Raw genomic sequence first — 16,836 nt, 5'->3', positions numbered from 1 at the left:
TGATACATAAAAAAGTTTTAATATTACTATATTAAAGATTAATAACTTGGGTCAAAATAATGCCGTCCAGTCACTTATTATGAATCATGTTGGATGCAAAGCACCTTCCCTCACTTTGCATGCTTAAGAGGGATTACTCCATGTTGACTCCTCTAGAATCTGTAACCTGTAAGAACAAGTTACAAAGTTAAATGCGTTACTGTTATTCCACTACTTTGGCACTAACAAGTCACGTATCTAATTACCTTTTCAAATGGCACAATTACAATAATAATGTAATTACTAAAATTTAAATGCGCTAATTACTTGTTACTTATGTCTTGTGTGAAAGCATTATTGGATAACTGCAGGATATAGCAGAGTAAAAATTTTTGGTAAAATGGTATGCTGGTTTCATATTAATGAAAATGGTTTCCTTGATATAAGGAGTAGGTTTTGCCTAAATAATGATTTAACAGTTCTCGACTGTATATTTCTATTGTTAACAGTTTAATTATTGCTGGAAGCATACTGAAACTGGAAAAAGTGGTTTAATGACATGGAGGTTTCATGAGAGGAGTATTTAGTTAATAATTAATCATTTCACCAATAACACTGATAAGTAAAGGAACTATTACTGTACTTTACTGGACTTTAGACCAGTCATGACTGCTGTGACAAAGAATCTGTACTTTAGTATTTCCGTTTTTGGCAATGTTACATACAAGAAAAGACATTTATACTGCAATTTGGTCTAAACTGTGGCAAAATGATGTATCTTCTATAAAAACTCACATCATTTTTATTTAGCTCTGTCTTGATACTGGTAGCGGTAAAATACTGGTAGCGGAATTGTATAGTAGACCATTACAAGTCAATTTTATTCAAGTAATATTTCTGGTAACAAATTGTATGACAGCACATAAAAAATTACAAGACTCATCATTTACTGTACAACACAAATTAAAGCATTTTGTTCTACATAAACTCTGAATTAGATCATGATTAATTACATTAGTTGAACTCACAAATATAAGCTAATCATTACCAAACATTACATCATTACATTTAACATTATCATTAACATTAATTTGTATAACAGACTGAACCCCAGGGCCAAGAAGCACTTTCTCTTAAACACTATGAAGACATGTACCAGCATCCATTACAGTTATACAAGTAACTGTATATACAAATCCAATCTACAATTTAATTTTAATTATGATTCTTGTAAACAAACATTTGTTGAAGTCATTAGATGCAAATTACTACACACATATTACCTCAAAGGTATGTTCATATTGTTGATCTATTTGCTTTTCATACATGAAATTAAAAGAACAGGCTTGGCCATTTTGTGAAAACATGTAAGGCTCTATGGCTCCAGCTGAAAATTCAGTAAATTCAAATAAAAACACTGCACTCTACATAAACTGTTCACAGATAAAGCTCTCCAGGAAACCTTGTACTGTTCCTCTAGTACTTTCAGTAGTCCACGACACACTTCATTAAGGCTGTATTGGTAAAACAATTAATACGCTGTGAGAGGCAACTAATGATTTTAGTAGTCTTCATTAGAACAACTGCCAAAGGCTCAAGAAGATCTGTACTTTCTCAGACACTCATCAGTTAAGCTCTCAAACATACTGAAAGGGGTTTTCAGTACTCACTTACTGGTTTGAAAATAATGGTGCAGACCTTATCCTTGTTCTTTAGTGTTTAAAGCATCAAAATAGCTAGTTGTTAAAGGAAGCATTGCATGAAATGTATCCAATGCATTAAATCGTATTAAAAGAAACCAAAAGAAGGTAAGAAACATTAGCAAATGCAAACTGTTTAGACGAGTCCACATCCTTGGTTTACTATGTAAGGCGTTTTTCCACTGGACAATGTGATATACGGCACAGTATGTTTGCTTATCCAAATCCAGTTACACTGTACAAAATTTTTCTAGGTTTCTAGGTCCACACATACATTCCAGCTGGGTACGCTAAGTACTGTAAGATGAGTAACCAAATTCATACTCTGGTACAGCACAATTTACTTGGCAGTGAAAACAGCTTTAAAATAAATACTCATGGATTTGTAACTATACCACACCCCCGCGGAAAACCGCCATCAGACACCTGTGAGTGCTAAATTGATTGCTTGGAAAAACCACATTCTACACATGCAATTGAACAATAACATAATCCATACAAAATGGGAGAGGAGAGACAGGAGTTAAAACAGAAATTTAGCTCTTGTAGCCATCCTGTCACAAGCTACTACAGCAGAAACAAAGATTTCTTCTTTTAAAAGACACAACTCTCAAAGAAAAACTACCATCTTACAATGAAGGTGTTTTAGGTCATTTAGCCCAGTCAGGTCCACTTTGCCACTTTTGTATATCTCCAATTTACCTATTTTCCTGCCAAATATATTTTTACTTTTTTTACAAATGTTTCACTAAAAGAACAGCAGACAGACACCACTTTAAATTCTAGGAAGAAAACAGTAACACCCACCTTTTAACATAATTCTGCCACGCTTTTCAAAAACAGTAGCTTGTAACAAACAAGTAATTTACCTAGTGTAAAACTACGAATGTCAGAGCGTTCCATTTTTAACTCCTAAAATCACTTTTGTTTTTCTCATGCTCCAAATAAAAATAACATTTTACACACAACCCAACTCGGTTAAGTGGGATTATTTCCTTAAAACACAGTCACAAGCCTTCAAACCAGAATTTGGAGGCTGGCTGACAAACATATGTAAAGAGGTGGTTTGTTCCAAAGCATCCAAGCTAACAGTCTTATATTTAACTGATAAAATGAAACGAATAACAATTAATCATCAACTATTCAGGGCTACAGATAAAAAAAGTTAATTAACTGGTAAATTAGCCAAAAGTGCAAAAATACAATAGTGAAACAAAATACTGTACTAAAATATAAAGTATTAAAAACGTGTGACGATAAAGAACTGAAATGTTGTTCTGGAAAAACATACACTCTATGTAGCGGTGTCAGGAGAGATGGAATTTTCCCTTACATCACTTCTGCCCTCTTCCTCTTCTCTGATCTGTTCTGGTACTAAAGTAATAAGGTCATTCGTTCCTAGTTCTTCGCTGCCGATACAAACAAGTTCGTGGTGAGAGAACTCTCCAGAAAAAAACTGCAGAAATAAAAAATGGATGCAATTTGTTATAATCCTGTACGTACATTATCAATTTAAAAAAAAGAACCTTAAAACAGTTCAATGAATGAGTAATACGTTTTCTACAGAAGAAATTGTACATTATATCAGAACACATTCTCAGGTCGCATTCCAAAAGCTAGGCTACAGCCCAAAAAGATGGGGCCTCGCTAGAAATGTCCAATGACACACACTCAGACATGGTAGCGTCCTCTAAAACTGTCTGACGTAGGCTGACACAGCAGCCTAGAAATCCAGCCCACCTGGACCTAGGGCTGCTTGATTATGGCAAAAATCATTATCACGATTATTTTAGTCAATATTAAGATCTCGATTATTTAACTTGATTACTCATTGACTTTAGAAACATCATGCATTTATTAAACTTTTAAAAAACATAAAAATAAAGGAAAAGGGATTTATAACAAGACAAAATGAGATCATTATTGCAAAATGGAATACAATGACCATTTTACCTCAATTATCTTGTCTTCATGATCTTTGGAAGCCAAAATCTTAATTGAAAATAAAATTTAATCAATTGCCCTACCTAAACCACAGCCTAGCTTTTGGAAGGCGGCTAATGTTACCACTGTCAGGCTCACAGCTCTTTTCATATGTGTGACTAATGCCATTTGGATCATTCCCAAGTTGTTAACTTGCTCACTAGCCTTCTAAAGCTAAATTATAAAACATCTAGGAATTATAGGTTTTCTGTAAAAAAAACAAAGCACTAAAACGCACAGATGTTAAGCAGTGAACTTGAGATATACACAGTTACTCAGTATACCTTCGTAGGCATACAATGTTTGTCTAATTTCTCCCTAGGCCCATCACGATTATTACATAATAGCCTGATCAACTGTTTGAACTGAGTGCAATTATTTGAACTGATCGCAATTATTTTACACAGTTGTTAGCTTTTATAATTATACATTTACACTGAAATGAAAGCACAAACTGCATTTCGTCATTGAACAATGTCATGGGTCTACGAAGAGTTCAAAATTTTCAGGAGTTAGGTTAAAGCAAATGCACTTAATAAAAGGAAGCACAAACCACATTTCGTCATTGAACCATGTTGTGCGTCTATAAAGAGTTCTAAATTCTGACTGGTGCTACAACACCTTTAATGTTTGTTAATTTCAACTCCTGCTGAGTCTGTCGACAGTTATAAGTTTGGTAACAGGATAGTTAATCAGCTAATCTGACCACTTTAGGTTTGTGCTGTAATACAATTCAATATTCAAATAAAAAAAAAAAAAAATGACACTGTTAAATGAAATCAAACTACTTCAATTGCAATTGATCGTCAACCACTATTAAATGATCAGGACAGACCTATATCATCCACCCAAGAACAATAAAAACACTAATCTAAAGGTGACATCTCACCTCTTCAATGTGCTCAGGAATATCCAGAGGTGGCTGAAGAAATGTCTTTATTCTCTTATAATTCTTGTAAACAAAGTATAAGCAACATCCAAAAACCATCAACCCCGCAATTATTAGCACGCCCGATATGATGATCCGAAGGTTTTGCACCGTAGCTGAACAAAGAAGAAAAAAAAAAAGTCAGAATTTCCTGTTAGTTTTGAACAAACAGCAGTATCTAATTCATGAGCTATCAATTTGCTATCACATATAAGTTCTTGAAGCCTCTTGACTGTCAGTCAGTCAGTCAAAATATTACTCTAAAAATATATATGCTTTAGCAATGCTTGACATCATATGCTAATCACTGATCAAAACAGTACTAGCATGTTCAACCTGACTAAGTTTGAACATAAATCATTTGACATAGCAGATGTTTAATTTACTTTTTTAATTTTGTTTGTTTACTAAAAGCCAGGCATGGTCATAACATCATGAAGATTTGCCAGCTTTAAGGTCATTAAGCCTGAATTGGTTCAAAGGAGTGATCTGTTTTTAACCAGAACCACTATTTCAAGTTTTTCAACTTCTATTTTTTTCACTATTTCAAATTTTTCATTAAATGTAATGACATGCAAACTTCTTGTTGTCAAGTACAAACTATTGCCAAGTAGATTAAAATGTCTACTGCAAATCTTTTTAAAAAGTCCATATTTCATTAACTTACCATAAGGAACAATGGTATACAATCATATTTCTTTTCCCTTTTCTTTTTGTACTACAAAGGGCTTTTTGTTTGAGGTGGCAAGAGCTGCCTAACCCTACTTGTATCACTCTCAGACATTACATTTTTAGCAGACACTCATTCAGAGGAACTTAGAAAAGGTGGTATGCAATATTAGAAGTCTTGTCTCTAGCAGTAGCATTCCTGCCTGAACGATGAATTGACACCTTATTGCCTGTGTGTAGGGCAATATTGTTATTCATTGTGCTATCCAACCTTTTTTACATGTTGTATTATCACTTGACATTTACATTCCGCTAATGAGGTTTAACACCAGGGATTAAAATGAGCCGGAACACCTCTCCACCACTGGATCGTATGAACTTCAAATGTAACTTGATGAAAATGTTAATCATTTTGAAAGCAATCTTCAAGGAACTGAATCAACTATTCAACACTGATGAAAAAAACACCATGAATTTTATATCAGAATTCTTTCAAAAACCCTGCGTTGGTGAATATTATTATTATTATTATTATTATATATAATTATAATTATAATAATATATATTATTATAATAATAATTTTTCCTACATTTTTTTATAAAATATAAAAAAATAAGCACCCCTGTACAATACAGAGGTTTTGCTTTAACATAATTATGAACTTGGGCAAAAACCATCAGAGTTTAATAGTAATCATAGTGCAATAAAAGCAAAAAAAATATTACAAAACCCAAAACTTACATGTTTCAGGGATGACTTCGCATAGCACACGGCTGGGACTTCCATAAGGCTTATTATAAGCCACATAGACAACATTAAAGCAGTATTTCTGTCCTGCCTCAAGGCCCTCTATGCGCAGGGTCTTGCCACTTGCATCACGCTTCTGGATATGTTTCTATAAAAAAAAAAAATTAGTTTATTTCTGACATGTTTCATGAGGAACAAATTGGTACAGAACCCTTCAAAAGTAGTTGGACAGTGATGTTTAGTCTAGCTGTTTTGGCTAAAGACTGAAAAACAATGGCAAAACTATTAAATGTCACATTTATGTCAAGCACTTACAGAAATGTTTTTGGACATTTTCAATCATGAAAGTGCTATTTATTAGTTTATTTTTTTTATATTCACATTTCAAAATTATACTTTTGTCTCTCACAAATTCTCTCAGAATTTTAATTGCTTTGTTTTCTTTTACTATCTTCTTTTCTCATTTTAATTCAACTTTCCTCATAGCAAAAACAACAATTTTAACTCCACTGCCCGGTTACTTATGGAGGTCAATGTATGAGGCATCCATCAGACCTGTTTATCAGAGGCGCTGGTTTCTTTCCAGTATGAAACTCTGAAGGTGATGTGGCCCCCAAACTCTTTCTTTAAGGTCTTGTCTTTATCGTCCATCCACAGAAGCACCGTGTAGTTTTTTACTGTCAGGTTGAGTAGGGGAGCACAGGCATCAGCTGTTAAACAGCGCAAATTGTTAGTCAGCATGAATAGAGATGAATGTGTATATATACACATGATTTCAAAGAAATAAAACCCATGATGAAAAAGGAGGCTTACTGTGTTGGCACTGGATCTTATCTGACTCCTGCCAAACTGTTGTCTGGTTGCCTCTCTCTGCTCGAACGCGAAATATCTTCCCGTAGAAATCTCCATCTGCGAAGCTGAACTGTGGCTGATTACAGCCACACAAGTAGTGCCACTCTTGCCCAGGATCCCTACAGTTTAAAAGGTATGTGACTATGTGAGCCTAGAACAACTATATTTCCAGTGATGGCAACAGACAGTTTTACTACATTCTAGACTACAAATCAGTCATCTTTGTAAATGCACAAAATATCTATTCTGGATATTCTGTTGTTGACAAAAGGCTGCACTTGTGACATACAAAGAGTTTTGTTAAATCTCTTTGACTCCACTCAATCATAACACTGATAACCATGTAAATAAAAGAACACAATGGCACCAAACACAAAAAGGCTAATACACTGCAGAGGGCTTATTCTGCACACCTAAGTCCTGTTTCAATTTTTCTTTTACTTACTTTCGTCCACTTCCACTCACCACTCGGATGTGCTACTTTTGTGCTACACAAGTGTCCACTCAACGCAGAAGTGGGGTAGGGCACAGTGAAAGCAGATTATTCAAATAGAACACACTCATCCTCTGCAGGTTAGACTCAGTGAGCTAATTGGCTAGCCATGCAAACTTTGCAATGCAAACAGTTTTTACGTAGTGTATATAAAGTTGGCTAGTAAAGAGGAATAGAGCTCTGTTAAGCCTTTCGTTTAGTTCTTGTCAGCCATGTAGTCTTTAGCATGCTAACGAGCCAGCAAGCAGAGAAAAGTAATGAAACTATATCAGCAGTCGTGTACAACAGATGGAGTAGTTTGTGATTCAAAGCCCAGCAAATCGAATGTTATGGTTTTGAAATGTTAGGCATTTGAAAATAGTTTATTGCTGTAGCTTATGAACTGCTCTGTTTGTCATTATTTTGCGGTTTGAAATGCACCAGGTCGCAATGATTTCTGAGTAAGTTCTGCCCCTAAAATCAACACTGGTGTTCACTTGATCCCTCATCCCTCTGTGGGCTCATCTAACACCCTTCACTTCAGCTAATAAAGTAACAGAACAGCCTTTAAGATAGCATTGGGCATTTCCCTGAGAGGAAATGATGAAGCAAAGTGGATGAGGGCTTGTTACAACTAGTAACTAATTACCTGATGATGCACTGAACTAGTATTACATCAGAATGTTTTTATATGTGATCATGCAACAACCTGGAAAAGCCCCATTCACCCCCAACCCCACGATGGCACATGTTTAAACTTCCACATCCCTACAAATGGCTCTAGCATGAAACATGAAGATTGATTTAGTTTTTTTATATATTTACACAAGCACAAGATAAAAATCCTAATTCTGCCTTCTTTCAAAACATTTTTTTTTGTCTTTAACCTATATTCATACTTACTCATACTGTTGTTTGCCTCCACCAGCAGTGTCAGTGCACATTTATTTTATTTGCCAGCGTACTTCAGCCTTGCGTACTTGTTTCTGTCTTGCTTTCTTAAACATTCGGGGGGTCCAGTCAAACACCTAAGAGTTATTATTACTCAATAAAAATTATGTGAGTGTTATTATTACTCACATAAAAATGTTCTTTTTAACACTTTACTTCTTGCTGCTCTACTTTACTTCTTGTTTTGTGTCCATTACAGACAGCTGATAATAAATCGGAGCAGTCAAATCTCACAAATAGTTCTGGGCGATATGGCCTCAAATCAATATCAAAATATCATTAATTGAATGTTTTACTTTGATTACGATTAATGAGCGATTATTTTGTATTTTTGGGGTTTTTTGCATATAGGTCACATTTAAAAGATATAGGTCACATATAGGTCACATTTAAAATATATTGTGAACAGCCAAACAATCTGTTTTGGTGAGAAAATCAGATTTGGGCCACTTTTACCTGCTGTGTGAACATAGTCTTATCTTCCATGTCGCAGAGTGGACGTGGCAGAGTGGATGTGGCAGAGTTACGTGACTATATACGCAGTGGTGAGTTTTTAAGGGGACAGTACATAATCACACAGAGTAGGGAAAGGATTAAAAAAAAACTAAATAACCGACATGGGCAAGATTACGTTTGTGAGAGGTCATTTTATTTGTGTTTTATGCATTAAATATGTTTGCTGTGAAAGTTACCATTACTGCCATGCACACTTAAAACACAATACTAGGTGTGAGAACAATCCTAACACTTGAGTTTTTACGAGAGTGTAGTTCAAAATGGAGGAGTGTTTGAGCTTCACACGTGTTTTGTTACTGCCTGTTTAGCTGAATCGTTAAGTATTACTCGTCCCCCAAGAGGGAGAGCAGCGTTCCTTTCCAGCACAAAGAAGCCCTCATTAGGTTTCTAATGGTTTGTGCTGTAATGTAACAATGTCTCTCTGGTGCGGCGTGTGTGAGGTAAGTTGATCTGTTCTGTCATCGCAGCTCTGATGATGCAGAAACTCACATGGCCATAATGACAAAATGATTTATCATACAGACCTAACTTAAACAGATAACCCAGTGATGATGACACAAACAATGCAGCCAAAAGACTTACTCTCTGTACTGAACAGTATACGTCACGTTGTTGACTTTTGAAGGTTCCCATGACAACACCGATGACCTGACTTCTTTAAGTATTGGTGCTGACAGATTAGTCGACCATGCTGAAATAAAGAGAACAGAGTTTAAAAAAACAAGTGATATTTTCAAACTTGTTCAGCCAAAGCTGACACTTTCATTTGGAGTTCTATTTCATATCATTCTAAAAATCTAAAAAAGAATGATTTATCCTTTTGTTTTTTTTATCAAAATTGCAATTTGAAAGAATGGCTTTTTTTTTCAAGTCGCAAGAGCTGCAATTTTAATTTTATCCTACATTATTCAACACTGTCTTAAGTTTTAATGGGGAAATTAAACCTAATAAAGCAGAGCTTGTGAACTGGCAGTCACACTACAATTCAGCGTTCAAGCCCAAGAAAAGATGTGCTGGGGCGGGAGCCTGGGAGCACGATTAAAAAAATAATAATAATCATATTTAAATTGCAATCGCAATACTAGACAGAAAAATCGTCCCCAAAACAGTTAGCCCCAGCTGACACTATGACAGCTATTCAATAATAAACATCTGCTTACATTTCCTGGCGTTTACCTTCAGTGAGGGGAGTTTTGGCTTGCAAGTATCAACTGTTATGCTTTCTAATTAGAAAGGTGATCTTTTGTGGAAGTAGCTACAGAGCCAAAAACAATCCAGCTACTGCATCACCTATGGCTGGGCAATTGACAATATATACAGTCATCGTGATAAATTATGTCACAAAACAAAGTTCTGTCCACTGGAACGTGTGCATATCACAAATTGCTTTGTGGTATGCCATCGCCGATACCGCTATGTACGATCACAATATTCACAATCCGTTTTCATGGTATGTCACAATGTCACAATACATATATTTTTTCTGATATCTGATGAATTGGAAAAGACAAATTAGTGCCGCATTTAAAAGACTATGTATAGAATGATTTGTGTCCAACATTTCACACATTGTGCTGCACTAAATCCAGTTAAACATGACTAATAATGCTCTCTTTGTAATCAAACATTGAGAAGGGAAGGGTCTTAAATATTGACAATATCCATGATATGCTCAGAAAAGCATACTGTGTCACAGTGTTGAAGGAGTTTTTACGATTACGATAAATATTGTCATACTACCAATGCTGCCATTATGTTCAGGTATCAGTGCAATCCTAGTTCAAACACATTCTGATCATAAATGTCGTCACAGTCGTCTTTTAAATGCATATATGGGCAGCATTCAGCATCCAGATACGTGTTCCATTTTAAAGTCAACTGTAAACAGGGCCACTGAGACGTCTAAGCAAATGTCAATCTTCAGCCAGCAATAACCTCATTATTACCAGCAAAAAAAAACTTTGTCTAAAAGGCCTGTTTTTCCTGTCTGGACTGCAGAGCAGATCAGCCAATAGAAGTTGCCTAAAGCAATATTTCTTAACCCTTGTTCGGGCGACCCACTGCCCTGCACTTCACTATTTTCCCCGCTCCCAACACCCTTGATTCAACTAATCAGCCTATTATTGCAATAAAGTGGCAGGAAAAGCACTAAAATGAGCAGGACAGTGGGACTCCAGGATCAGGGTTGAGAAACACTTGCCTTAAAATTGTTTCTTTAGTTTTCCACTGGACATACGAGTCACCGAAAAATGGCTTTACTTCTAAGCTAAATTAACCTTGCGCAGCTGCACTGCAAAACTAAGAAGCAAACTTTGGCTTTAACCAACTGAGAAAATTTAGGGTAAATTAGAAGTTTAAATTTTGGTTTCTTTTAGCTAGGGGTCTGCAATATGACAATATTGCATCGTTATCATGATAAATTACATCATAGTATGCTTTTCTGAGCATACAGTGGATACTGTCAGACTAACTACATTTTGTTTACTGTCAGACTAACTACATTGTTTTATTACAATGTGAGCATAATTACTTAGGCTCACTTAATTGGATTTAGTGCAGTGTGTAAAAACAGTGTGTGAAAGTCACTGTAGTTGCAGATTTTTTTATTGTCATTATTACCATATTTTTTCCATATTGCCCACCCCTAATTTTAGCTCCTGTTTCTTAACCCTGGTTCTGGAGTGCCTGGAGAAACCATACACTACACATTTTAGTGTTTTCCCTCCTCAACTCATCAGGACCCAGTTTCCAATAAGCTTTCGCCTATTATGATCATCTCAACTTGGAGAGAGACTCTTTAATACTATTAAATGTTATTTTTAGCTAAAATGTTCAGCCCAGCTTATTACCCAGCCTTTTATTGATTTTACTGAGGTTAAAATAAAGACCTTAAACCTGCACTGCAGTAGTTGCACTTGAGGGTCATTCTTCTTCAAAGATCAAAGTTTAGGAATTAAAGTAAATTCAGCCAAATGACTAAAGAAGTCAGCAATCACATTATTTGCAGGAAAGTCTATCAACACTTCTATATGCACTACACATTTAAAAAAGTCAGTTCTTCTAGGGTTCTTTAGTAAATGCAATGGCTTTATTTAGAACCATGAGTTCTATATACACTTGTAGAAAAGATGGTTCTTCAATCGTTCTTTACTAAAGACAACAGTTCTATATAGAACCTTGAACACTCAAAGCACAATTTGCATGCTTAAAGGGTTCTTTCCATCATGAAATGGTTCTTCAGACTGACGAAGAATGTGTTGCAAATTGAATACATAGCACCAAAAATGGTTCTTCTGTTGTTACAATGTCAAGCTTTTTGGCGCTATATAGAACCCTTTTTAAAAAGGTTTTAAAGAGTGTAGAATCATTTCATGCTTAAATGGTTCTGTGCATGGTCAAATGGTTCTTCAGATCAATGGAGAATTTATTGTATATAGTTCTATATAGCACCAAAAACAGTTCTGCTATTGGTACAAGCTTGACATTGAAACAATAAAACAACCCTTTTGATGCTACACAGAACTGTTTTCCAAAAAGTTCTATATACAACAATTTGCATGCTTACATGGTTCTCTGCATGATTAAATGGTTCTTCAGATTAATGGAGAATGTGTTGTACATGGTTCTATATAGGACTCATTCTGTGAAGAGTTCATTTTAGGTCTTGAAACTCCCCAAAAATCATTTTTTCTTATGCATCAATGCAGTAAAATAAAAAAAGCAAATAAAGTATACAACATACAACATAGAGCGGAAGGAAAAAACAAAAAAAAAAAATCAATTTTTTTTCAGCCCTGCGTCGGACTGGCGACCTGTCCAGGGTGTATCCTGCCTTCCGCCCAATGACAGCTGGGATAGGCTCCAGCACCCCACCGCGACCCAGAAGGATAAGCGGTTTAGATGATGGATGGATGGAAATTTTTTTCATTAAAATCCTTTCTTCAAGCCATTTTCATTTCATTTTTATTTAGAAAAACTAAAGGTTAAAAGAATGGTTAACAGCGTTGTGAATTTAGCCTAAATCAAGCACCATTCAAGAATGTTTAGCTTGAAAGGGTGCATATGATGCATACTAACCGCTAATAACCTATGGTTTCTATAAATTAAACATATATAAATATACACCTATCCGGCATAACATTATGACCACCTCCTTGTTTTTACGCTCATTGTCCATTTTAACAGCTCCACTTACTATATTAGTGCACTTTCTGTAGTCCATCTGTTTCTCTGCATACTTTGTTAACCTCCTTTTACCCTGTTCTTCAGTGGTCAGGACCCCCATGGACCCTCACAGAGCAGGTACTATTTGGGTGGTGGACCCAGCACTGCAGTAACACTGACGTGGTGGTGGTGTGTTACTGTGTGTTGTGCTGGTATGAGTGGATCAGACACAGCAGTGCTGCTGGAATTTTTAAACACCTCAGTGTCGCTGCTGGACTGAGAATAGTCCACCAACCAAAAACATCCAGCCAACAGCGTCCTGTGGTCAGCATCCTGTGACCACTGATGAAGGACTAGAGGAGGCCAACAGAAACTATGCAGCCTGTGACTTTACATCTACAAGGTGGACTGACAAGGTAGGAGTGTCTAATAGGGTGGACAGTGAGTGGACACAGTGGACTGCCCAAAATCACCAGGTTAAATGTGGATACAGACATTTTACGTGTTTTTGTAATTGCTAGCTAATTTTAATCTTCATATTTTAAGGTAAAGTACAGACCCCATCACTTTCACAACTTTGTTTCACAAAAAACAACAGTCACTTTACTGCTTTTAAAATGGTAATGGGGTATACGTTTAACTCCTTTCTTCAAAGTGCCAGAGAACCTTTTTGAAAATAGTTCTGTAAGCTATAAAAAACAAAAAAAAAAAAAGGGTTCTCCTATTGTTACAAGCTTGACATCGTATTGTTGCAGGCTTCACAAACTTTTTGGTGCTATACAGAACCACAAATATTTTATGTAGAACCATACACTACACACTCTTTATTAATCTAAACAATTTCATCATGCAAAAGAACAATTTAGAAATGAAATGATTGTATATATAACACATGGTTCTAAATTTACGAAAGAATCATTCAAGAACCATCTTTTTTAACAGTGTGTACTAATAAAACGTTTTGAGACGTCTAACTAGGCGAGTTATATCAGCGACTGCACCGTTTATAAGTCTAAAGGAAACGCAACTTTGTCTGTTTAAATGTGTTCTTTTAGGCCTCAATTCGATCCTAACTTGCTCAATTCCGAGTTAAAGCAAAATTAGCAAACAGCTAACCGTTAACGTTAGCTCGAAAGCGATAAACGTTTAATGTTAGCTGGCCTGAAATTACAAGCTTTCTCGGCGATTTAAAAAAGCACTTACTCAAACACACACTATTTTACACTTACGGTTACGTCCCTACGGTATTTGTCGTCTTAACCTACACTTTTTATAGTTTTTAAACGAGGCTTAAGTTAGCTTCTTATTCGAACTTTCCGGTTCCACCTTAAATGAGGCGCCAGAATGTAACTGCTGCACCATTTAAGGTGGAACGGAAAGTTCGAATAAAAAGCTAAATTCTGCCTCGTGAATTTGTGCTAATCAGTGGCAAACTTACCGCTGCGGAAAATCAGTACGAACAAAAATGAGATTAACGGGGTTTTCCAATATCCAAAATCCATAACGAAGAGAGAATTGATCACATAAAATCCATTGTTTGGCTCGATGGAGATCTCCTCTTCCTCCTCCTTCTTCTTCTTCTTCTTCTTCTTCTTCTTCTGTGTGTCCCTGACTGACTGACCGCCCCCTCACTCACTCACTCATCTGGCTAGCTGGTTCCGCTTTAAACAAAAAGTGAAAATACAGCAAGTCTCCTTTACAACCCCCCCCGTTTTTAAAGCCTTTCCTGGTCGTGATAAAGAATAACTATCTTTATAAGAACCATCGGGCTTTGGCTGTTGTTGACTTAATGTGTGAGGGGGACGTGTTTTCGGTGTTTTTGTGTTTACAATGGGTAGAGTTGAACTAGCCTTCCAATCTCAGTGTGTGTGAGTAAACTACAGTTCACACTCTGCGGTTTCTGTGGACAGAAGTGTTAACCGTGATGGTGCAGTATGAGTTGGAAACCCCAGACTTCTCGGAAGTCTCGTGTAATCCTCCATGCCTCGTTTTTTTTGGACCATAAGTAGTAGATACAGGCTGATTTATTTGTAGGCCAACTACGAAGCCCCTAAGGTGACATGGGGATTATTTTTTTCATAAGGCCTGCTCACGAATTAATAAGGCCCAGGTTAAGTTTTTCGTGGCAACGTGGCCTCAATACATTAATTTGTGGCCTCAATATATTAATTGTGGCCTTAACATATTAATTCATTTCCTTTATATATTAGTTTGTGGCTACAGTATATTAATTTATGACCTCAGTATTTTACTTCGTGGCCCCAATATATTAATTAATGGCCTCTGTATATTAGGTTGTGGCCTTAATGTATTCATTCTTGGCCTCAATATATCAATTTGTGGCCTACTCTTAAACAGAGGCCGCTAGTAGTCCAGAATGGACAAAGCAAACACTGGCTCTAAAGAGCGCCTTTCGTGTTTTTAGGTTAAAGCAGCAGCTTGAATTTGGCGGCGCTATAGCACTGGTTGGAAGACACGAATAGAAGAAGAATCTGTAGCTGTGTCCCAATTCAGGGGCTGCATCCTTCAAAGGACACGGTCCACGAATGCGCAATGGAGTGTCCTTCGAAGGCTGTGTAGACCCACGAAGGCTGAACTGAGAAGTTCTGCTCTACGTCGGATGTCAAGTTCTTTTAAAGTTCTTTAAAGATGGAACGAAATACTGATTTTATTTTGTTTTTATTTTTTTCATTTCATCTAAAACAAAACGAAACATTAGTGTAAGTTTTGCTCTAGACCACGTTGTTTTTTTAAAACATTTGTATCGATAGCTATTCAACTCAGTTTACATTAAAAAGTGTACTTCTCAGTCGCCATTCGCTCCTCTGCTGATGCTGCCATGTTCTCGAATCCACGCCGACACACAACCTGGGGATATGTTGGCTAGCGAAGGATTCACCTGTTGGATCCCTCCTTACCATGGAAAAGGTCACATTTCTCGGCCGTATATGAAGGAGCCTTCGAAATGGGACAGCCTAGTTTCGTAGCGCTGTGTCGCAAGCCTCTGAAAGACGCAGCCTCTGAATTGGGACACAGCTAGCTACTGGTTGCTGGCTAACCATTTTGGTTTGCTGAGAAGTTTTACAAATTTTAACAAATGGAGGATCATACTTATTTTTTATCAGAAGAAAAAACAAGTGATTGCTACTATAATTTAACATACATAATATTTAAAAATATAATAATTTTTTATATTTGTGAGGCATAAAAATGAACACATAAACAGTGTTGTACTACCAAAACATTTTATTTTTATTAAGATGTGATTTTATTTTGCTGTTTTGCTGGTGGCACATGTGATGATTAAGGTTGCATGCCTGCTCTTGTAAAACAACAAACAAACAAGCAAATTTATTAACAATATTTTTTGTTTTGTGGCCTCTGGTGAATAAAGACAGCTACATTTACATGTTGGCGTTAAACAGCATAGCGCACATCAGAGCAGAATGAGACCGATGGTGGCATGAAGTTAGCAAATTTTGGCATAGTGATGGAAGGTTATTAGAGGGATTTATCAGTGTATATTGTTTATTTAAAAAGTAACTACATCCTAAGACCCTTTTTTATTAAAAGCTGAAATGCATTGCTCTGTAATAATAAAATAGGCCAATCTTGCTTAAAATCTTTCATCTTTCCAAACTGTAAAAATAACATTTGTATTGTGGTCAGTTCCGCCTCTGCCGCGCCCCTCTGGTTCAACTCTAGAGGGGAGTGCCCATAGATATACATACCTAGATGCCGCGTGGCCTGTTGTTCTCAATTGGAGGCTACGCGTCTGCGCGTCCGCTATGTTGGAGCGGTCAAGATCCGCTTGTGAACTAATTCACTTGTATTGAGAGATGATGAGTCTCAGGATTAAATTTCCACAGTTTCC

General features: G+C 36.4%; 1 protein-coding gene across 1 annotated transcript; it reads right to left on the bottom strand.

The window, feature by feature from the left end:
* Window positions 1-831: 831 nt before the first annotated feature.
* Window positions 832-14,661, bottom strand: ifngr2 (interferon gamma receptor 2). The gene is made up of 7 exons (XM_036561915.1): window positions 14,401-14,661; window positions 9,381-9,489; window positions 6,821-6,978; window positions 6,563-6,717; window positions 6,002-6,155; window positions 4,552-4,706; window positions 832-3,135 (listed from the first exon to the last, which is right to left on the bottom strand). The coding sequence occupies exons 1-7, from the start codon at window positions 14,462-14,464 to the stop codon at window positions 2,974-2,976; spliced, it is 957 nt and encodes a 318-aa protein (XP_036417808.1). The 5' UTR covers window positions 14,465-14,661; the 3' UTR covers window positions 832-2,973.
* Between the last annotated feature and the right edge of the window lie 2,175 nt (window positions 14,662-16,836).

The sequence above is a fragment of the Colossoma macropomum genome, unplaced genomic scaffold (assembly GCF_904425465.1).
Source record: "Colossoma macropomum unplaced genomic scaffold, Colossoma_macropomum, whole genome shotgun sequence".
In the NCBI taxonomy this organism is placed as follows: Eukaryota; Metazoa; Chordata; class Actinopteri; order Characiformes; family Serrasalmidae; genus Colossoma; species Colossoma macropomum.
The sequence above is the reverse complement of the archived record's forward strand: the minus strand, read 5'-3'. Positions and strand labels throughout refer to the sequence as shown.

What these genes read in the sequence shown, in the direction of transcription:
- ifngr2 (XM_036561915.1), bottom strand. Translation starts at nt 14,464, where the DNA reads ATGGATTTTGGATATTGGAAAACCCCGTTAATCTCATTTTTGTTCGTA. An exon ending in CGAAGTCATCCCTGAAACAT is followed by an intron (nt 4,707 to 6,001) that starts GTAAGTTTTGGG and finishes TTCTTTGTTCAG; the next exon opens with CTACGGTGCAAAACCTTCGG. An exon ending in TTCCTGAGCACATTGAAGAG is followed by an intron (nt 3,136 to 4,551) that starts GTGAGATGTCAC and finishes TTATTTCTGCAG; the next exon opens with TTTTTTTCTGGAGAGTTCTC.